General features: G+C 50.4%; 2 protein-coding genes across 2 annotated transcripts; both read left to right on the top strand.

Moving 5' to 3' along the window:
- Positions 1–44: 44 nt before the first annotated feature.
- LOC148841549 (uncharacterized) lies at positions 45–11,788 on the top strand. The gene is made up of 6 exons (XM_088921195.1): positions 45–531; positions 1,450–1,692; positions 2,122–8,622; positions 9,080–9,129; positions 9,375–9,417; positions 11,662–11,788. The coding sequence occupies exons 1-6, from the start codon at positions 45–47 to the stop codon at positions 11,754–11,756; spliced, it is 7,419 nt and encodes a 2,472-aa protein (XP_088777321.1). The 3' UTR covers positions 11,757–11,788.
- Positions 11,789–13,110: 1,322 nt separating this feature from the next.
- On the top strand, positions 13,111–23,188 carry inpp1 (inositol polyphosphate-1-phosphatase). Its single transcript, XM_088916341.1, has 6 exons — positions 13,111–14,055; positions 18,328–18,544; positions 19,187–19,247; positions 19,330–19,530; positions 20,791–20,965; positions 21,179–23,188. The coding sequence occupies exons 2-6, from the start codon at positions 18,341–18,343 to the stop codon at positions 21,663–21,665; spliced, it is 1,128 nt and encodes a 375-aa protein (XP_088772467.1). The 5' UTR covers positions 13,111–14,055; positions 18,328–18,340; the 3' UTR covers positions 21,666–23,188.
- The last annotated feature ends 208 nt before the right edge of the window (positions 23,189–23,396 follow it).

Below are 23,396 nucleotides of genomic sequence, written 5' to 3'. Positions count from 1 at the left end.
CCCTTTGCTTAAAGGAGATTCTGGGAAGCTCTCGGTCTTGCATCATGGCGAAGGTGGAGAGCGTGGTGTCGCAAGCCCTTGAGCAGGCTGTGACCCTCGGCTCAGATGCCCGCAGCGAGGCCGAGCAGGAGGCGACACGAGCCTGCCCAGGACGGGTGATCAGCCATCCCAAAGCGAACGTCCTGTCCTCCGAAATCGTGGACACCGTCCTTGACTACGTGAACTCGGCTCTCCTAAGGGACAGGCTCACGGAGTCGGCGAGGGCGCTAGTGAGGAGCTCTCTTACCTCCCTGGCCTCTGCTCAGGATGCTGACGGCTTTGACCCATCGGACTCCCGGGCCATCAGCGACATTTCCGAGAAGCTGAATCCTTTCCTATCTGACGCGGGAGAATCTGCTTCCAAGCTGCTGGGCGGACAGAGGGACGGCTTGCAGCCTGTGGCGTCCTCGGAGGGCGAAGCAGAGGACGTGGAGTCGGCGTTGGGAGACTTTGCAGCAGAGATTATCAGTGTCATCCTGAACAGGGTTAAAAGTGAGCCTGGCAGGGGAGCAGCCCCAGATTCACCTTGGAGATTCAGGACAGGGTCCCTGAAGGCAAATCAGGTGGCTATTAGCATTGTGTCTGCAGTGCTGGACAACTTAGAAAGCACTTTACTTGCCAAAAACATCCATCTTATTTGTCCACCCAAAACAGAGAGGAGTGATCCTTTAAGTGCTGAATGTGAACACCGGCCAAATGAATCCGTCCAGTCAGGAGATCCCGGTGAGTGCGTGCTTGTGCGCTCTGAGACTGAGAGACTTCAAGAGGAAGCAGACTGTGCCGAACGTCCTCCAGCTGGTTTCGAGCCCAGTGCAGCGGTGACGACGTACAGTCCTCCGAAAGATTTTCTGCTACCTGTGCAAATTGTTTCCAACCCCGAGATGCAACACCCAGGAACCTGGATATCCACTTCAAACCTTGACCTGATCACCACTGACCTTGTTCGTGTTCTGTGTGCAATGGGTCCTACTGATGCAACGGTGCCACATATTTCACATGCCAGTGTTGCAGAAGCAGAGCTCAGTTCTCCTGGAAGTGAAGGCGATACTTTCGAGCCATTCTGTGTGCCAGTAAGGGAAAGATCCAGTTTGGAGACTGCTGCTTGGAGAAAGTCATCTGAGCACAAAGACCCTACAGTTGCGTCTGGAGTAACTCGAGGCATCTTAGGATCGTCCAGACACAACATTATTGAACAAGCAGAACACGTAGTTGTGGATATTATCAAAAGCACAATAGACCAGTTAACCCCTACAGGACCTGGGTTTCCAACAGCGGCCAAGTCACCCAGTCAAGCCAGAATCAACACCACGCTCTCCGATTCTCTGGCACAGCAACCTATGCTCAGTGCAGTGGCCTCCAATGTTGTTGACACGGTCATTTGTAAAGTTGAGCTGGCTCTGTCTTCAACAGAGTCTAACTTATTTCAGGGTGATGCCAGTATAAAGGATTCTGAAAGTGGGGGTGTCCAGCACCAGTCTACAGTGTGGAAGACTCCGTCTGAAGTAGCCTTTGCAGCATCACATATCAACGCCCTCTGTGATGATATCACGATGAGTGTCGTGGAGAAGCTGCAGGATCTAATGCCTTGTCAGACTGAGCCCTTGTCATACTCATCTTCCCAAGCTCCGTCCTCTGCAAGCTCACTGACTGCAGGTGAGCCTGACTCAGTGGCACAGGGTTCTCAGCAGGAAGAGTCAGGAATAAACACTTATGCTAAGAAGATTGTGAGTGCAATTCTGTGCACGGTCAAGGGCGAGTTAGAAGGAAAAGAACAGGAATTGGCAGAAACCAGTCTCTCAGGTTTTCAGAAAGAGGAATTGACCCTGAACAGCTATGCAAAGAAAGTCGTAGGTGCTATCCTAGACACGGTCCAGAATGAGATAGATAGTCAAGCTCCACACAAAACAGCGAACACTTGCTCTGAAGAAAGGATGCTCTACTCTGAAATGGCGTCTTCAGTGCTGGACAATTTAGAATTTGTAGAGTGTGACGGTGGCACGTCAGGGACAAAGCTCAGTGCTGCTGGTAGCCATAGCAGTGTACTTACCTTGACTTGTTTAAAAAAGTCGAGTGATCTTGCAGCCCCAAAGAATGAATTTGGAGAAACTCAAAACATATTAATACCATCCAGATCCACCATTATCAGGCAAGCAGAACAAGCAGTCCTGGAAATTATTGAAAAGGCAGCAGATCAATTAAGTCTTTCAATACCCACTGTTCCAGCTATGACTATATCTTCCAGCCAAACCAGAATCTCCATGAAATCGCCCTCAGACTCTCTGCTCAGCCTGGTGGCCTCTGATGTCGTTGACACTGTTCTTAGGAAGATTGAGTCCTCCACTTCCTCCTCTGCCACCAGTGTTAAAGACTCTGACAGCGCAGGGTTGCTGCCCAGCCCTGCTGTGTGGACTGTTGAGTCGAATACAGTCTTCACTCCATCACGGATCTACACGATCGCCACAGACATTGTCAGGAGTGTCATAGAGAAGCTGCAGCAACTAAAATCTCTCAGCATTCAGACCTTTTCTGAATCCTCCCCAGAATCCCTGAGCTCTGTTAGCTCAGTGGTCACAGATGGGCTTCCTTCAGCTCCAGTGGACACTCAGCAGGCAGAGACAGAGCTGAAGAGTTATGCCAGAGAGGCTGTGAGTGCTGTACTGCTGACAGTCCAGAGGGAGCTGGACAGAGAGATTCCCCAGGGAAACACAGGAGTCAGTCCTTCTGCAGAAAGCCTGCTTATGTCTCAAGTTGTTTCCTCAGTCTTGGAGCAGATAACAAACAGAACATCAGATGACAATACATCACAACCAGAAACTAGTTCTATTGTCAATGAACATAAATCTTTTGAGGCACTTAGTCTACCAATTAGGGAAGAAAAAGCTGTTTTTCAGAGTGTTGTTTCAAAGACGTCCCATGAACAACTGGTCCCTAGAGTCACGCTTGAAGAAAGCCGAGACATTTTAAGATCTAGTTCAATTATCTCCAGACGAGCAGAGCAGACAGTCCTGGATGTTATTGAAAAGGTAGTAGATCAATTAAATCTCTCAATACCTACTGTTCCAGCTATGACTACATCTTCCAGCCAAACCAGTATCTCCATGAAATCGCCCTCAGACTCTCTGCTCAGCCTGGTGGCCTCTGATGTCGTTGACACTGTTCTTAGGAAGATTGAGTCCTCCACTTCCTCCTCTGCCACCAGTGTTAAAGACTCTGACAGCGCAGGTCAGCTGCCCAGCCCTGCTGTGCAGACTGTTGAGTCAAATACAGTCTTCACTCCATCACGGATCTACACGATCGCCACAGACATTGTCAGGAGTGTCACAGAGAAGCTGCAGCAACTAAAATCTCTCAGCATTCAGACCTTTTCTGAATCCTCCCCAGAATCCCTGAGCTCTGTTAGCTCAGTGGTCACAGATGGGCTTCCTTCAGCTCCAGTGGACACTCAGCAGGCAGAGACAGAGCTGAAGAGTTATGCCAGAGAGGCTGTGAGTGCTGTACTGCTGACAGTCCAGAGGGAGCTGGACAGAGAGATTCCCCAGGGAAAGACAGGAGTCAGTCCTTCTGCAGAAAGCCTGCTTGTGTCTCAAGTTGTTTCCTCAGTCTTGGAGCAGATAACAAACAGAACATCAGATGACAATATAGCAAAACCAGAAACTAGTTCTATTGTCAATGAACATAAATCTTTTGAGGCACTTAGTCTACCAATTAGGGAAGAAAAAGCTGTTTTTCAGAGTGTTGTTTCAAAGAAGTCCCATGAACAACTGGTCCCTAGAGTCACGCTTGAAGAAAGCCAAGACATTTTAAGATCTAGTTCAATTATCTCCAGACGAGCAGAGCAGACAGTCCTGGATGTTATTGAAAAGGCAGTAGATCAATTAAATCTCTCAATACCTACTGTTCCAGCTATGACTACATCTTCCAGCCAAACCAGTATCTCCATGAAATCGCCCTCAGACTCTCTGCTCAGCCTGGTGGCGTCTGATGTCGTTGACACTGTTCTTAGGAAGATTGAGTCCTCCACTTCCTCCTCTGCCACCAGTGTTAAAGACTCTGACAGCGCAGGTCAGCTGCCCAGCCCTGCTGTGCGGACTGTTGAGTCAAATACAGTCTTCACTCCATCACGGATCTACACAATCGCCACAGAAATTGTCAGGAGTGTCACAGAGAAGCTGCAGCAACTAAAATCTCTCAGCATTCAGACCTTTTCTGAATCCTCCCCAGAATCCCTGAGCTCTGTTAGCTCAGTGGTCACAGATGGTCTTCCTTCAGCTCCAGTGGACACTCAGCAGGCAGAGACAGAGCTGAAGAGTTACGCCAGAGAGGCTGTGAGTGCTGTACTGCTGACAGTCCAGAGGGAGCTGGACAGAGAGATTCCCCAGGGAAAGACAGGAGTCAGTCCTTCTGCAGAAAGCCTGCTTGTGTCTCAAGTTGTTTCCTCAGTCTTGGAGCAGATAACAAACAGAACATCAGATGACAATATAGCAAAACCAGAAACTAGTTCTATTGTCAATGAACATAAATCTTTTGAGGCACTTAGTCTACCAATTAGGGAAGAAAAAGCTGTTTTTCAGAGTGTTGTTTCAAAGAAGTCCCATGAACAACTGGTCCCTAGAGTCACGCTTGAAGAAAGCCAAGACATTTTAAGATCTAGTTCAATTATCTCCAGACGAGCAGAGCAGAAAGCCCTCAGTATTATTGAAAAGGCAGTAGATCAATTAAATCTCTCAATACCTACTGTTCCAGCTATGACTACATCTTCCAGCCAAACCAGTATCTCCATGAAATCGCCCTCAGACTCTCTGCTCAGCCTGGTGGCCTCTGATGTCGTTGACACTGTTCTTAGGAAGATTGAGTCCTCCACTTCCTCCTCTGCCAGCAGTTTTAAAGACTCTGACTGCGCAGGTCAGCTGCCCAGCCCTGCTGTGCGGACTGTTGAGTCAAATACAGTCTTCACTCCATCACAGATCTACACGATCGCCACAGACATTGTCAGGAGTGTCACAGAGAAGCTGCAGCAACTAAAATCTCTCAGCATTCAGACCTTTTCTGAATCCTCCCCAGAATCCCTGAGCTCTGTTAGCTCAGTGGTCACAGATGGGCTTCCTTCAGCTCCAGTGGACACTCAGCAGGCAGAGACAGAGCTGAAGAGTTACGCCAGAGAGGCTGTGAGTGCTGTACTGCTGACAGTCCAGAGGGAGCTGGACAGAGAGATTCCCCAGGGAAAGACAGGAGTCAGTCCTTCTGCAGAAAGCCTGCTTGTGTCTCAAGTTGTTTCCTCAGTCTTGGAGCAGATAACAAACAGAACATCAGATGACAATATAGCAAAACCAGAAACTAGTTCTATTGTCAATGAACGTAAATCTTTTGAGGCACTTAGTCTACCAATTAGGGAAGAAAAAGCTGTTTTTCAGAGTGTTGTTTCAAAGAAGTCCCATGAACAACTGGTCCCTAGAGTCACGCTTGAAGAAAGCCAAGACATTTTAAGATCTAGTTCAATTATCTCCAGACGAGCAGAGCAGAAAGCCCTCAGTATTATTGAAAAGGCAGTAGATCAATTAAATCTCTCAATACCTACTGTTCCAGCTATGACTACATCTTCCAGCCAAACCAGTATCTCCATGAAATCGCCCTCAGACTCTCTGCTCAGCCTGGTGGCCTCTGATGTCGTTGACACTGTTCTTAGGAAGATTGAGTCCTCCACTTCCTCCTCTGCCAGCAGTTTTAAAGACTCTGAAAGCGCAGGTCAGCTGCCCAGCCCTGCTGTGCGGACTGTTGAGTCAAATACAGTCTTCACTCCATCACAGATCTACACGATCGCCACAGACATTGTCAGGAGTGTCACAGAGAAGCTGCAGCAACTAAAATCTCTCAGCATTCAGACCTTTTCTGAATCCTCCCCAGAATCCCTGAGCTCTGTTAGCTCAGTGGTCACAGATGGGCTTCCTTCAGCTCCAGTGGACACTCAGCAGGCAGAGACAGAGCTGAAGAGTTACGCCAGAGAGGCTGTGAGTGCTGTACTGCTGACAGTCCAGAGGGAGCTGGACAGAGAGATTCCCCAGGGAAAGACAGGAGTCAGTCCTTCTGCAGAAAGCCTGCTTGTGTCTCAAGTTGTTTCCTCAGTCTTGGAGCAGATAACAAACAGAACATCAGATGACAATATAGCAAAACCAGAAACTAGTTCTATTGTCAATGAACATAAATCTTTTGAGGCACTTAGTCTACCAATTAGGAAAGAAAAAGCTGGTTTTCAGAGTGTTGTTCCAGTAAAGTCCAGTGAAGAACTGGCCCCTCGAGTCACGCTTGAAGAAAGCCAAGACGTTTTAAGATCTAATTCAATTATCTCCAGACAAGCAGAGCAGACAGTCCTGGAAATTATTGAAAAGGCAGTAGATCAATTAAATCTCTCAATACCTACTGTTCCAGCTATGACTACATCTTCCAGCCAAACCAGAATCTCCATGAAATCGCCCTCAGACTCTCTGCTCAGCCTGGTGGCCTCTGATGTCGTTGACACTGTTCTTAGGACGATTGAGTCCGCCTCTTGCACCCCAGGTGTTTTGTCTTGTGGTGATGTCAGCATTGTGGATTTTGAAACTGTGGGCACATGTCCAAATCCCTCAGTATGTGCGACTGATTCAGATTTACTCATTGAAGATCTTGTTACGAGCGTCATGGACAAGCTAAAGCCGTTGGCTAATTCTAGTAAGAGAGCTGTCTCTGGACCACCTCTCAGGGATTCCACATCTCTTAATTCATTGACGCCACAAAGTCTTCCCAGCCTGCCTTTGACAGATGTTCAGGAGGTGGAGTTCGCCTTGAACTCCTTTGCCAAAGAGGTAGTGAGCTCTGTACTGGAAGTGGTTAAGGGCGAATTAGATGGAGAGAATCTCCTGAAGTTATCCCCCTCTGGAGCTGTCACCAATTCAGAAGAAACTCTGCTAGTGTGCGAGATTGTGTCCTCTGTCCTGGAGCAGTTAAAACATCTGGAAGATATTCCAGGCTGTGCAGTCCCACACACTCAAAATAATGTAGAAATGACCAAAGCTAGCTCTCATCCCTTGAGGAGCGCAGATTCAGGGGTGGAACTGACTAAGCTGCAGACATGCAATGACCAATCGCCTTCCAAACCCGAAAGCAGCTCGGAGTCGGAATTCAAGATGGCTACAATAAAGTCGGTATGTGGCATTATGGAAAGGGCAGCCGCAAAATTCCAGCCCCTGAGATCTGACCACCATAGTGTAGAGTCATGCAGCAGTGCTCTGAGGGAAGTGTCGGACGTACAGAAACATGCACGTGAGTCTTGGTCTTCTGCCTGTTTTCCTTCAGCAGCTTCAGATGTTGTAGAGGCTGTGCTGGGAAAGCTTGTGGAAGTGGCCGGCAGCGAAGAGGTTTCAGATGAGCGCAGCCTTGGGCAAGACCGGTGTGCTCAAGAGCCATCCACCACCTTGGCCATGAAAGTAGACCCTGGCACGTGGGTTGAGCGTTCACAGATCCAGGGAGTCACTGAGGAACTGGTTGACACAGTGATGGATAAACTTAAAGTCTTTTTGGGTATGAAGTCATCATCTGAAAGCCAACGGTTGCCTGCTCAAATGTGCAGGTCTGGAGAATTGAAAGGGGACAGTTTCCCACTGTCAGGAGGTGTATCAGTGTGTGAAACTAAAAGTGACGTTAAGAGCTCAGACTTAAGCCGCTGTGTACAGGATGTTGTCAGTCAGGTATTGCATACGATCAAGACTGAGATAGACAGGGAGAATGAAGCCCGTGCCTCACAGGAAACACTGCTAGCAAAAAAAGTTGTGGATTCTTTTTTGTGCAAAGTCACTGCTCCAAAACTAGAAAAACTGGATTCTGAGAAAACCCTGATGATATCTGAGGAGCCCTGCCGAGCTATAAGCACTCATGTTGAAATAGAAGACCTGGAAATCCCTGATGAAATCCCTGTCCAGCCCTGTGATCCCGTCAGTGTCCCAGGCATGGTCATCTATTCGCAGTCCGACCCCACCGACGAGACCCCGACGGTCTCCTCCAGGAGAGCCGCTTGCAGCTCCTCATCGAAGACTCCCGCTCCGGCCAGCGAGAAGGAGGAGGACCTCGTCAAAGGCCCGGGGTCCAGGTGCACCGTGGGTATCCGACCACGCTGCCGTAAGAAGTCTTTGGCCCCGAAGGACCTAGGCCTGTCTGGAAATGAGCCGGACTTCGTGTCCGAGGGGGTAACCCCCAAACGAAATCTCATGGAGAAGCTTTTCAGGGGAAAAAGATTCACAGCCAAGGAACAGCTGGCAGGAGAAACCATAAGGTCACTGTCCAGCGCTAGAGCAGCAGACCATTCTGGCCCCACCAGCGCTGTGCGGCTGCCTACTGGAAGAGGCACAGTGCCCCCTGCTGGCGCCGCGGCGCCGGAGAATGGCCCGGCAGTCGGCACCATTGCAGACGCTGCAGACTCTCTAGCTAGAACCAGGCGTAGAGGGACTCCAGCCCAGCTTCCGGAGAAGACCTTCCTGGCCCCGGTGTCCGTAAGCTCGGCCACCTGCTCCACTGTGGGTTCCTCCTTGGGCCAGGATGTCGCAATGGCAGCCAGAGGTAAGCTAACCGTGATGTCGCCGAGCCGTCGGCTACGTGTGTTTGCACCACTGAGGTGTTTGAATAAGGGTGTTGTATTTCCTGGAAAGGAAATGGTATTATGACTCATCTTTGTCTCAGGCTCTTAGCATTTTATCACGCTTGCAAACTGGCTAAAACAGCACCACGGGGGTAATTTAGGATGAAAGTTATTTTGAGGGCTTATTACAGTATACAAGCTCATCCTGGAAAGAGATCAGTTCCTCGGGAAGCTGCACACACAGTGTTACCATGTTGCTCTTCAGGGTGAACTGCTGCAGGCGTCTGCTGTTAGAGCTCTTTTAGGAGCTCTGTGCAACTGCCTGGCCCAGCTGTGTGGCTGAGAGCTGATCCTCTGTTCTATGGTGAGTTTGGGGCCTTGATGTAAAAGTGGGAAAAGAGCAACCTTTAATTTTAGTTGTACCTCTTTGCCCCACAGAGAGACGTGTGAAAAGGCTGCCGAAGATAGCCCCACAGGCTGTTGAGAAGGTATGTTTCCTGCAAGGTATACAGTAGTAGCAGTTGTGTTCTGCAGGTGACCACTGATAACGGAAATGGATCATCACCACTCGTATGCTGTGTGTTGCTGTAAGAGCAGGACAGTGTCCAGGCTTCACCCCGGTGCTCTCAGTGCAGCTCTGATCTGCTCTGTGATGCTTCTGCGTTGAAGAGTGGAGACTTCCACTTCTTTATTGATACCGTACAGATGTGCCTGTTTTGTGTTGTCTTTCCAGGGCCTCCAGGAGCACCCAGGACAGTTTGAGGGCTTCCCAGCTGGTGAGTTCTATATGGTTGGCAAGGTTATGCAAAAGAGGGATCTTAAAGACGACTGCTTCCTAGAATCATCACAATCTTATCCTGCCATTTCTTGAAAGAAGCCAGGGTATCAGCTTCAACAACATTACTGGGCGGCTTGTTCCACACTCCCACAACCCTTTGGGTAAAGATGTGCCCACTGTTCTCAGCGTTAAATTCAATTGCACATACTTTTCATTTATGTTCTCTGATTCGAGTGTCAATCTGAGTTTGAAGAAATCTGCTGGGTTGAAGTTTTGAAAACTTGCATCCAATTCCCTTTTAATTGTCTCTGTTCAGCACTAAAAAGGTGCAGTTCCTTCAGCCTGTCAGTGTTAGGCACTCCTTCACACCCTGAATTTAACTTAGGGCTTTTCTCTTGACTGATTCCACAGCAGCCATTCATTTTCTACAACACGCTAAGCAAAACTACACAGTATAATGAATGAGGCCTGGTCTTGCGTATTCCAGAATCACAAGCAACTTCAGATACATTTGGAAACAGCTTGTTCTTTTTTTTGCATTGGACCTGCAGTGACGTCTGCAGGTTTTAAGCAGCGTCAAGGATCATGAACGGGCCGTTTTTATTTTACAGACTAGTACGTGTTGTTTTGGCTGAACAAATATTGCAAAAGACAAAGGAAATCTAGCCTGATTACACGCTTGCCTTCCATTAAAACCTAGCCTTTTGCAGATGGGAGTTATCTAGTACTTCGAGGGAAAAGATTTCCAAGGTACTGTTCTGGGACTCCTGGTTCTGTTTTTTCTTTCTTCGGCGCTGTAGCTTGTCGTTTCCTTGTACGTGTGTCCTACGGGTGAGACCGCGCCCTGAAGGTGGTTAGATCATGCAGGAGACGCCCTGTTTCTTGTGGTCTCTGTAGCAGTTGCAGCAGCTTTGGGTCGCTGTCCTATAGGACACAGGTTTCCCAGTTCTGGTCCCCGAGGCCCACACACCTCTAGGCTTTCACTCCGGTTGAACTTAATTACCTAATTGAAGCCTTAACTGAATTAATAAGCCGCTTAATTGGAATACCTGCAAGGTTTCTTTTCCAAATCAAAGGTTTGGGTTTTTATTTTACTTATCAAATGCAAAAGTTAAAAGGCGACCTCCAATATTTTTAAAAACCAAGTTCCAATTAATCCTATTATTAAGTTAATTAAGAGCTCAACGTTTTAATTGAGCTAGGCTGGAACAAATATCAGCAGGTGTGTGGGGCCCCAGGACCAGCCCTGTAAACTCTGGCTGTGGACACGGCGCCCCCTTCTGTAGACCGCGCCCCCCGCAGGACCTGGACTGTATCCCCCTGCTGCAGACAGCGCCCCCTGCAGGACCGGGACTGTAACCTCCTGCAGGACCGGGACTGTATCCCCCCGCTGTAGACAGCGCCCCCCGCAGGACCAGGACTGTAACCTCCTGCAGGACCGGGACTGTATCCCCCCGCTGCAGACAGCGCCCCCCGCAGGACCAGGACTGTAACCTCCTGCAGGACCGGGACTGTATCCCCCCGCTGCAGACAGCGCCCCCCACAGGACCAGGACTGTAACCTCCTGCAGGACCGGGACTGTAACCCCCCGCTGCAGACAGCGCCCCCCACAGGACTGGGACTGTATCCCCCCGCTGCAGACAGCGCCCCCTGCAGGACCGGGACTGTATCCCCCCGCTGTAGACAGCGCCCCCCGCAGGACGGGGACTGTAACCTCCTGCAGGACCGGGACTGTAACCCCCCGCTGTAGACAGCGCCCCCTGCAGGACCGGGACTGTATCCCCCCGCTGCAGACAGCGCCCCCCGCAGGACTGGGACTGTATCCCCCCGCTGCAGACAGCGCCCCCTGCAGGACCGGGACTGTAACCCCCCGCTGCAGACAGCGCCCCCCGCAGGACGGGGACTGTAACCTCCTGCAGGACTGGGACTGTATCCCCCCGCTGTAGACAGCGCCCCCCGCAGGACGGGGACTGTAACCTCCTGCAGGACTGGGACTGTATCCCCCCGCTGTAGACAGCGCCCCCCGCAGGACCAGGACTGTAACCTCCTGCAGGACCGGGACTGTATCCCCCCGCTGCAGACAGCGCCCCCCGCAGGACCGGGACTGTAACCCCCCTCTGCAGACAGCGCCCCCCGCAGGACGGGGACTGTATCTCCCTGTTGCAGGAGATCTGTCTGGCCTACCCTCTCTTTACACCTCATGGCAGCGCATCTAACCAGGGGAGACCCATCTTTCTTGCAGTTGTTCCTGTTCCTCCGACCTGCCCCAGAGACAAGCCTCCTCCTCATAGACGGCTCCTCAGAGCCAAGCCGTCTCCTGCCCAGAGGTTCCAGTAATCCAGCGCCCCCTACAGACGACGGGGGGGAAAAGCATCCCAATAAAAAAAAATATTTTAATAAAAAATTTAAAAAAGGTGAAAAACTGAAAAGCTGTAAAGGACTGTTTTATATCCATGGGAGAGAGACGGCGCTGCTGTAACAAGCGCTCAGACCTGTGAGGTGGGCGTTGCGCAGTTATGACCATAAACCTGCCAAGAGCTAAATCTCTTAAGTCTTGTTATGAATTCAGTTCATCTTGACAACTCGCCCTGTTGCTTCAGCCCACTGGCACTTCCGTTTTACTGAATGTATCGTAGCTGACATGTCTAGAAGGTGTTGAATCATTGTGTTTTACTTGTAATCTGAGACTAGTTGCTTTTGCAAGTGGAAGTCCTTTTGAGATCACTCCTGGACTTCTCGAGCACTGTAAACCCCCACAGCTCTGCCTTCCACCCACAGCCTCCAGTTCAGCCCAGGTGATGTTCCTGAAGTGTTCACTGCAATTAATCTTGAAATATAGTGAAGGACATTTGCGAGCTTTCAACACCTTTTAGATGTGAATATGTGGAATGGCAGTGGGTGACAGTGGTCAGATGTTTATTTAGAGTCGGTCGATTCAATAAGCTCAAGTTTTAGTTGCAAAAATTAAACTTTATAGTAGTAAGCAGCCATGTCACCCTGCAACCCATGACTGGCAGCCCCCCTGAAGTCCAGCAGGTGTCTGGTCTGGTCAGTATCTGGATGGGAGACCTCCTGGGAAAGATTAAGGCTGCTGCTGGAAGAGGTGTTAGTGGGGCCAGCAGGGGGCGTGACTGGGAAACTATACTGTAAAATGGTGCCGTCTTTTGGATGAGACGTAAAACCGAGGTCCTGACTCTCCTGATTAAAAATCCCAGGGTGTTTCTCGAAAAGAGTAGGGGTGTAACCCCGGCGTCCTGGCCAAATTTCCCATTGGCCCAATCATGGCCTCCTAATAATCCCCCTCTATGAATTGGCTTCATTACTCTGCTCTCCTCCCCACTGAGAGCTGGTGTGTGGTGTTCTGGTGCACTATGGCTGCCGTCACATCATCCAGGTGGGGCTGCACACTGGTGGTGGTGGAGGGGAGTCCCCATTACCTGTAAAGTGCTTTGAGTGGAGTGTCCAGAAAAGTGCTATATAAGTAGAAGGAATTATGATTAATTTGTGGTTCAACTGTCCAGCTACCCTTGGCCACAGGAGTAAAGGTTATAGGCGGGAGGAGGCCATTATTGCCTGTGGATCACAGATCAGAGGATCTGATCCAGATGTTGGGCGCCTGGGGCTTCAGCTCACGCGGAAGCTATCCGTAACTCGCCGTCTCATCTGTGACGTCACGCACAGACGTTCCCCCGTACAGAGGGCTGCGGGCCTGAGGTCAATGCGTATCGGCTGAGCTTTCGCTGTTGTTCTCTACTTACAAGTATGCTGCCTGCAGCTGTGCTGTCTATCACGGCCGAGGGGGCTGATATCACAGCGATCAATACGGCAAATGATCTGAAACGGCTCCGACAGCTGAACTCCGAAGGCTAACTGCTTGCGTGCACTACACGCTGTACTGGATACTTTGAAACGTATGTTGGTAACATCAGTATTTCCGTACTTAACATCTTATCGAGTTAAATCGAACCAAACTGAACCGCATCTGGTGTATTTGCGAAGGAGACTAAATGAATTACTTTCACTTAACGCATGAAGATATCAGTGATAATACATCGCGCACACAAGATCCTGCATCCCGGCGTCAGGACCCGCTCAGAAAGTACAACACGAAACGCCTCGGCGGTCTGCAAACAGAAAGCCCGTCGAATAGCAGGACCCTTCCGGAAATCAGCACGACTGCGACAATGTTGCGCCCGACACCCTCCTGGAACAGCAGAGCGGTGAAGTGATTCGCGGCTCCCGCAGGGGGGGGGGGGACAGGAGGAATTAAGAGGGTTGAAGCAGGAATACCACTGAAGGGCGTGACGCCATACGGCGTCGAAGAAGCCGGGATGTGAAAGCCCTGGCAGCGTTTCGAAAGGCTCCGGCGCCTCCAGTCCTGCTGCCCGTGCGGACAAATGCAGTGCTGTGGCGTACGAGCGAAGAGCTGAGCGGAATATCCCCGGCGGGTCGCTAAACCGCTACGGTGCTCACAGCTGGATCTGATTTGCGCCCTTCGCCGTCACTCCCGGGGGGGGGGGAATTAAAGCCTTGTTTTACAGGAAGCGAGCGCGGCCGAAGTCGGGGAGGGCGACGAGAAGTGTCACAGTAGCAGCGTTGAAGTTGAAGAAAAAAAAGCATTAACGCCGACACTGAGGTAAGACTCGGCGCAGACGGGGAGGCGTTTACAGTACGTGAGCTACAGCGGTGGAGCCAGTTGATGACCTTTACTGTCTCAAGATGGCAACGGAGGAGCCCTGTAGTACTGCGATACTGTGGAGTGCTGTTACTAAGAGCACTCCAGCAAGGTTGTCTGCTCGTATCGTGATTATTTAACGTCTCTCGCCCGGTGTCTCGAAATCTCTCAAGTCTTCGCTTAAATAGGGACAGTACGCGCGTTAGCTTGATCCTATCCTGGGGTGCCCTTGGGTCGCTTTATGACGGGTTAAGTCAGAGTGTAGCGTTTAATAACGTTAGTAAAATGACACTTCGCAGTATCGCTGGACAGACATACAGGTACGAAGTTCTGCATATATGGATAAACACGGCGGGACAGGTACTGGGAAGATGCCTGTCTCTGCCCCCAGTGTTACTCGCAGAGACCACCCAGAAGTGAGCAGAGCGAATCGGTGTTTCCAGAGGCCTGACCAGAGAGGTCTCGCATATAGAGGCTCCAGGGACCGGCTGGGTGAATTGCCGTCGTTGTGATATGAGGAGATCTTTTAGTTCAGACGATTTATAGCCCTCTCCGGGAAGCGCCTTTTAACTGCAGGCACTCCTGAGAGTGAATCGAAGGGTATGTTTGCCCCAGGGTCAAGACTGAGAAGAGTGCCTGCGATTCGCCCCCGATGTAAATTTTATCCCAAATCGTCCGTTTTCTAAAGGTTTATAAGCAAACACCAAGACTCTCATCAGCCTGACCCTCCTAGTGAGGCCACTCTGTTCCTGGACAGCGGCACAAGCCTTTACTGCAGGGGGTCTGTGAGCTGCATGATTGAGCCAGTGTCTCACAGTGGAAGTCCTCCTCCTTTTTCGTCAGTTTGGAGTCGGCAGTTATTCTGTCTGTTTTGTAGGAAGTGTTTTATCAGCAGGGCCAGGTGTTGATTGCAGGACTGGCGCCGTGTGTGCAGAGAGTGCAGCTCACGCGTGCAGGGACAGGCCCCTAGGGGGCGCTGTTGTGCAGCAGGCGCGGGGCGCCCTGGCGGACTCATGCCCGCACGTCTGTGATGGCCCTGAGGGAAACATGTGCCTCTGCCGGCGTGCGGTTCCTGGCAGGATCACTCGGGAAGGCCCGCTGGCGGTGAGCTGTCACATCGAGAAGGCTAGCGCCCCCCTGTGGACATATCATTTACCTGACCCTTAGACCCTGAATCCTGGCTGCATCCCGCCTTCAGTCCAGTTCTGATTGTGTCAGTGACTGGGTTTCGGCTGGTGCCAGCACTGCACATTGCTGGCATAATGGTCACAGCCCAGCTGCCCAGTTCTGTCCCTAAACCAGCCACATAGCAGTCCAGTTCCTTCATTAAACTGATCTCCCAGCAGTCCAGGTTTATTCCTGTACTTACCGCCCAGCAGTCCAGTCCAGTTCCTTCACTATACTGACCACATGGCAGTCCAGTCCAGTTCCTTCCCTAAACTGACCTCCACCAACAGCCTGTGTAGCAAGAGCCCGGTGGAGTGAATGACCTCAGCACCTGTCTGGCTTGCTGTCTTCTTGCCTGAGTGTTGCTGGGTAAAGTGAGTGGAAGAGGGACAGTTTCCCAAAGGGAACAGGACTCCTGCTGGGAGGCCCTTTCCCAAGCACTGGCATCGACACCACAGTCTGCGACGCTTCAGAGAGGAGACTCCACACTCCCAGAGAGAAGCTCCAGGTCTGGTCCTGTTCTAGAGTAAGGGCTGAAGTCCATCTCTCTGTTTTCAAGGGGCCTTCTCTCCTGCCTGCCTCCCTTGGCACAGGGGCCCTGTGTGCTGCTCTGATGTGCCCACTGACCTCCTGTCGCTGGACAGTTTGGATAAAGAGATTCTAACATGACTCTGCTCATTCCGGAGCCACTATCAGAGCACGAGCAGACCACCGTGCCAGGGGGAATGACTCATCCTCTTTTCCTTGCAGAAGGGGTTAAAAGCCACAGTAGAAAGCAGACACACAACACCAGGCATGAGAGGCCCTGCTGCTGAGATCAGCGTCAGTAACTAGTCATTTTAAATGCACATCAAGGGCTGAGAGAGAGCAGCTCTTTAATCTGGCCTAGCCCCTGCCATTGTTTATTCATTGACCTGAATCCTGGCAGAAGAAAAAAGCACACGCACAACCTCATTAGTGGCAATACAGTGTGTAATTAGACCTTCACTGTAACAAGGGCTGTGTTCTATAAATAGAGCTCAGTGGATTAGAAGTGTTCATCGCTGGTCTCTTTGGTCCTTTAGCACTAGTGAAGGGAAGGACAGTGTTTCTGCAGAAGGAACAGTGTTGTCAATGGACCTGGACCGGAACCAGGCAGGATTTCAAGAGAAGACTTGAAAACTCGCACAGCTCAAGTCCAGACCAGAGTGTGACCTCTTTCCACAGGTCTCGGGGGTTTTACAGAGATCTCAAAACCTGCCGGCTTGTGGCACCTGGGCACCAGGAGTTGGGGACATCTGGTGAAATGAGCAAACTGCCCGTGTTCGTCTGTCGTTTTTGTGGACTGTAGTTGTGGCAGACCGGGACCTGCGTATGTAGTGTGGCAGAGTGCTGGAGGGCTTGGTCTGCCTGCCTTATTGGCAGAGCACGTGAGCACATGCATTGTTTGTATTTGCTGAGATATCTGTCAGCTGCAGTAGCTGCACAGGTGTGCGCCCCTAGCCCTTAGAGACTGTCAGAGCAGCCTAGTTTTGATTTTTAGGAAACCATGGTAGGTGGCCAGCTACCAGTGCTGCCTCATGGCTCCTGGGATACGTTTCAGCGTGGGCACCTTCTTTGTGGAGTTTGCATGTTCTCCTCATGTGTTTTCTACAGCTGTTCAAGCTTCTTTCCTCCTCCCTGAGACATGCTAGCTTAGGCTTGACTGGAGCCTCCAATGTGTGCCTGTGTGTCTCCTTGCTATAGACCGGTGTCCCATGCAGACTGCAGTCCTGTTTTGTGGAATAAATGGCTTTCTGATAACAGGTGGATGACTTAATCTGTTTGATATACATAGTTCGTGAGCTTCCCACCTTCTGCATGCTTTCTTTTGGAACATCATATTCTCCAGAATTTGTTCCTCTCTCAACCCAGCAGCCATATCACTCTGCAACTCACAACTGGCAGCCCACTGAAGCTCAGCAGGTGTGAGCCTGGTCAGTACCTGAATGGGAGACCTCCTGGGAAAAACTAAGGTTGCTGCTGGAAGAGGTGTTAGTGGGGCCAGCAGGGGGCGCTCACCCTGCGGTCCATGTGGGTTCTAATGCCCCAGTATAGTGACAGGGACACTATACTGTAAACAGGCGCTGTCCTTCGGATGAGACGTAAAACCGAGGTCCTGACTCTCTGTGGTCATTAAAAATCCCAGGGTGTTTCTCGAAAAGAGTAGGGGTGTAACCCCGCCGTCCTGTCCAAATTTCCCATTGGCCCTTATCAATCGTGGCCTCCTAATAATCCCCATTTATAAATTGGCTTCATCACTCTGTTCTCCTCCCCACTGAGAGCTGTGTGTGGTGAGAGTACTGGAGCATCATCCAGGTGGGGCTGCACACTGGTGGTGGTGGAGGGGAGTCCCCATTACCTGTAAAGCGCTTTGAGTGGAGTGTCCGGAAAAGCGCTATATAAGTGTAAGGAATTATTAATTATTATTATTAGTATAACCCCTGTGGGCACCAGGCTGTTACAGTAATATATTCCATGATACTGCATTCTTTCCACTCAGATGCGTACAGCAATATCTCCCTCGGCACTTCCTGAACTCTGCTGTCTAGACTTCAGACTGCTTCATTTAATTCTCTTTTTCTTTGTTTTTCACGTATTCGACAAGTGTGCCTGTGTGAATCCGTGTCTCTGTGCCCTGCGCTGGACTGGTGTCCTGTCCAGGGTGTATCCTGCCTTGCTGGGTTAGGCTCCAGCTCCCCCGTGACCCCGAATTGGACGAGGCAGTTAGGAAATGGATGGATGGACGTGTTAGACAAGGGGGTATCTGAAGAGCGCTGTGTGTTTTCATGCACTGGGTAACCTACAGCTGGCAGGGTTGTTTAATATCTGCAGACAATGGGAAAGGCAGGATTAAGGGTTCAGACAGATTAATGGATAGTTGAGCTGCAGGGAAAGCTGGGTGACACTGGAGCCCTGAGGAGCAGCATCCACAGTCTCTGACTGAAAGGATGCTGTTTGGGCCTGCCCGTGTGTGGCCTATGGGTCAAGCATGCCACACATCTCTCTGACCGTTACGAAGTAGTGCTTCTCCTCCCTCGTCCCCAGGCCTCCCTCCGGCATGGCAGCGGTGTTGCAGGCGCTGCTTAGCGCCTCGGAGAAAGCGGCGAACATAGCGCGCGTCTGCAGGCAGGAGGCGCCGCTGTTCGAGCTGCTGGTCCAGGAGAAGACGGGAGCCGACAAGAACAAGAAGTTCGTCCAGGACTTCAAGACGCTGGCCGACGTGGTCATTCAGGAGATGATCAAGCACGACGTGGGCAAACAGGTGCAGGACCAGAACCGTTGTGGTCTTTCTGTGAAAGACGAGTGTGCTCCAAATGATTTGATTTGACTTTGTATTGTTCCAGAGCGTTAATTTGCTTTGCAGGCAAGTTAAAGGCATAATACAATACACAATACATTTAACATAATGTACCCATTAACAAACAGAAAAATAAAGTAAATCATATAATCTGTTGTCCAAATTAAGCAGGTTATTTTCCGAATCAACGCCCAGTAGGAAGGAGCTGAGATTCTCTGTGCAGGGGGGTCCTGACGGTCATGATTCTATTGGTGTAGATGTCTGAAAGCTGTAGCACCAATAATTTTGCCTGTTGGCCAGTCCTACATTCATGCTGTTGGAAAGAATAATTTCCAGAACCTTTTATTTTAGTTACAGTCGTTCCTAATTCCTGTTACAGAAACAGGGAGTGACCCCAGTCTGGCCCGGTATCTACCCACTGGGCAGATTGGTAGTCTTTCATTTTACAGCTCTGAGCTCCTAGTCTGGCATAGGGTGGGACGACCTCGAAGGCAGAAGACCCTGGGGAGCGGGGGGGGGGGGGGGGGTTCGCAGGAAGGCTCCATGGCCAGACGCCCCCCTGCGCGGGTGTGAGGGGGGGGGGGTGCTAATGGTGTCTGTTTTCAGTTTCCAGAGCTGGTGGGCTTCATCAGCGGAGAGGAGTCCAACAAGTTCGAGAACGGGCTGGGTAAGGCCGTACGGAAGGTCTTGGGGTGGGGGGGCTGTGTTTTCCTGGCGGTCAGCAGCCATGTGTGGGCTCTCCCCGGCAGGCGAGAGCGTGACGGTGCGGGTGTGCGACACGCCGCGGGAGACGGCCGCCCTGCTCAGCGCGGTTCTGGACGGCAACCGGACAGCCGCCTCTCTGCTGGCCCAGGCCGTCCACCAGGACCTGGAGGTCAGCGACCTGGCCGCCGCCAGCCTGCAGCTGGACGTGAGCCCGGACAGCCTCGGCGTCTGGATCGACCCCATCGGTACGGCGTTCCCCGGCGTGGGGCGAGTCGCCCGGCTCCAAAAGACCAGTCTCCCATCCTAAACCCCTTACTGGTCGTTCTGGCATCGGTGCAGAATTGAATTTGGACTTGTTTCCCTTGCTTTCCTCACGTTCTGTTTGCTGAACATGCTTTGAACTCGCAGACTCAACCATTCTTTCTTTCGGGCAAGAGCCAGGACTGATCACATAGAATTGTGCAGCTCTTTTCTGCCAGAGGGCCTGCTGGTTTTCATCTCAGCTGATGCTTCAGTTACTTGAAGGATCCTGCTGTGTTTATATCTTGACCGTTTGAAATGCCCTGTAAACCGTGCAGGACTATGGCTGCCCAGCTGCAGGAGTCCTGCTCTCGGGTGTATGGATCCAATGCAAGTGGCTCTAAATCCCTGTAGTTTTCAGCCCCGAATCTCGAGAACACTTGGTCTTATGCTTTTTCTTCCAACTGAGATTAAATCACAGGGTAATTGAGTTCAGGTTTCTATATGCTCAATGTGGGTGTGTCTGATTTACAGTGTCACACCTATTACGGGCATGTCTCACATTGTTCAAGTAGGGAGCTGCGTCAGCATGCGTAGGCTGCAAAGGAACAAGTAAAGGTTTGTGCCATGTCTTCACAATGTCTTGACACCCAAAAAATGCCCCACAGCCAAAACAGTTTTTCTTTTCTTCCATTTACAGCATGGAATAAGCCTTTACTTGTTCTTTTGCACTTCTCACATAGTATCACTCCCACCTGTGGGCATGTCTAATCTAATATCACTCCCACGTGTGGGCGTGTCTCATCTAGTGCCACTCCCACATGAGGGCGTGTCTAATCTAGTGCCACTCCCACATATGGGCATGTCTAATCTAGTGTCACTCTCACGCGTGGGCGTGTCTAATCTAGTGTCACTCCCACACATTGAGAATGGAGTGGCTGTGTGGAGTCAGCTGTGATGTTCCCTGCCAGTCTGAGAACTGTATTACGAGATAAATCCCTGAGCTGGGGCTGCTGCTTCCCGATTATTTTCCCTGTCATTTTCACAATCCAGGACAGTTTGGTTTTGCTTTTCGACCTCAGGTTTCCAAACCAAACTGTCATGTTAAACACCAGCTCTCAACAAGGCTTTTACATGCCATCTCTAGGACATTTTGACTGTCATTAAAGTTCTTTAGGCTTATCGAAGGAGTAGGATAGGAAGGAGAAGGAGACGGAAGGCGTAGACCTAGAATTGACCTGACCAGGGCTGTGCTGTGCTTCCAGATGCCACCAGTCAGTACATCGAGGGGAGAGAGGACGTGGAGGCCCAGGATGGACTATACCCAGGGGGTTTGCAGTGTGCCCTGGTTCTGATCGGGGTGTACCTGCGGGCCAGTGGAGAGCCCATCATGGGCGTCGTCAGTCAGCCCTTCGCTCACAAAGACCCAGGAGGACAGGGGTAAGGCCATCCAGCTTCCCGGCAGGAGAACAGGCGTTGACGCATTTCATATTTGACTTGACCTGTTTAACATGTATGCCGGCCATTTTAGGCTCGGTGGCAGGGGAAAAAAATTACCAGAAATGTGAATTTTTAAGAAAAACGGAAAGAAATATTCATGTGAATCTGAACGGATTGTGCACAATAGTCAACCCATGCCATTTGCTGTTCCAGCTGGAGGGGTCAGTACTTCTGGGGGGTGTCCTATGGGAACCTCAACGTCTCCTCGCTGCCTAGGCCGGAGGCGCCCTCCCACGAGGCGCTTGCTGTGGTGCTGAGCTCCAGTGAGAAGGAGCCAGTGAAGCAGGCTCTGGCGCCCCTGTGTGGTGGGAGGCTACATTACGCCTCGGGAGCTGGCTACAAGATCCTGTGCGTGGCCCTCGGGCTGGTGGACGCCTATGTGGTCTCGGAGGGCAGCACCTACAAGTGGGACTCGTGCGCCCCCCACGCCATCCTGCGGGCGCTGGGCGGGGGGGCGGTTGACCTGGGGCAGTGTCTGAGCGGCCTTGCTGAACACGGGGGGCGCCCAGAGCTGAAGTACCACCTGCCCCGAGCGGGATGCCAGGGGGCAGAGAGATGGGCCAACGAGGGTGGAATTGTGGCCTTCTTGGACCCCACAAGGCTGAAGAGGGTGATCAGTGCGCTTATGGGAGAAGTGTAAAACCGCTTCACTTAACTCCTTTGGTCACTGGCATCAGGCAACATCTTTTATCATGGTTTTAATTTCAAGTTTGGAAACAGGTACAACATCGGACTACAGTATTTAGTGCTGCCTTTTGTTCCAAATGTCTTTTCTGACATTTTGAAGCCACCTGCAAGCCAACGGGAGGGTAGGTGAGAGGGCACCCAGAGTGGGAGGGGACGCCCCTCGTCGACTCACCCCACAAATCGGCACAAGAAGAATTCAGATAAACGTGATGCACCAGTGAATTTCTGTTGAAAAACAGATCTTTGGCCCTAATGGAGCTGGCTGTACTCGGATTTCAAATCCGAAACCAAAACACGACGTTCAGCGTGGAGAGCATACTGGGAGGAAGGGCAACCAGGCAATTCTGTATCATGTTGACACATCATCCTGCACTGAATTCCGAATTCCTACCAAGGGAAAAAAAAAGCCAGTTTTGCTTAATGTCTGACACTTTTGGAAGATGTCCATTTGTCCTGAGTAAAAATGATAAACGATGGAGTTGATGAAATCTTCTACAGAAGGTCTGTGTTTTGTCTAGTAAACTGCAGCTGTCTATCACTATTTGTCCAAACTAGGACAGGTGTTTTATTTCCAGAAATCAAACCATTTTTTTATCTTTTTTATCAGCTTCCAGTTGAGGTTCCTTGATGTTGGTCTTTTAAGGCTCAAGGGTGCTGGTATTAGTTCCTCATTTTTCTCTCTGATCTCAGTTAGTTGAAGTAGCAGTTGGATCTGTTTGATAAACCGGACTTTTGCACACCTGTGAGGGGGAGGAACAGGTTCGAATTTGGTCTCGGTGGTGAGGGGCAGGGTGGGATTTTCGGTCATCATTTAGCAGATGTGACACGGGGTGTTTTTATGTAGTTCTTGAGGCAGGTGTTGGTAAATCACTCAAATATGGAACCCCACTTCTTCTGTTGCTGAGGGTCAGTGGGAAATAAATACATGAGGAGACTGGGGCAAGTTCAGTACTTGGGTACTTTTGATGCCATTCAAGGAGGCTGCTGCGTCAGCATGGGCAGGCTGTAAAGGAACAAGTAAAGGTTTATTCCCTGCTGAGAAGAGATGAAACACAATCTTTCGACTGTGACACCCAAAGAAGGCTCCACGGCCAAAATGCCATTTCTTTTCTTCTCTTCTCAGCAGGGAATAAACGTTTGTTACTTTTATAGGAGCTAAGGGATCGATTGTAACCTGTTGCATGGTTCATTCGTGAACCATGCAAGAATTGCAACCACAACACCAACCTGTGTTCATGAGAGGAGGGCTTGATTTGCAACCCAGTGTCCTCATGGTTTGGTTCATGTTTCATTACTAAGCAGCTCTTAAAAGGCTGTTTTCCCTTCCTCTGATGTTCCAAATTCCACACTGTACCCAAACTACGTTCATGTTTTTAATGTAATAACTGGGACGCCGTTTTGTTCATGAACAATAGTTGTATCAAATTAAGACTACCAGATCAATGCAGCTATACAAATAAAATAATCCCCAATCTCTCACCTGGGTTGTACTCTTCAGTTTTCTTGCTTTTTCACTCGTAGACTATTGAGTTGTTTTGTAAAATGTAATCGTGATGCATTTGCTTTTATTCGGACTCTCCTGATGTTTTTATTAAAACACTTAAAATTGCAATGTTGCAAGACTATCACAGAAAGCAAATGATAGTTTCATGTTAACGATGATGAAGCCAAGCATGGACCAAGT

The sequence above is a fragment of the Atractosteus spatula genome, chromosome 1 (assembly GCF_055471065.1).
Source record: "Atractosteus spatula isolate fAtrSpa1 chromosome 1, fAtrSpa1.hap1, whole genome shotgun sequence".
Taxonomy (NCBI): domain Eukaryota; kingdom Metazoa; phylum Chordata; class Actinopteri; order Semionotiformes; family Lepisosteidae; genus Atractosteus; species Atractosteus spatula.
The sequence above is the reverse complement of the archived record's forward strand: the minus strand, read 5'-3'. Positions and strand labels throughout refer to the sequence as shown.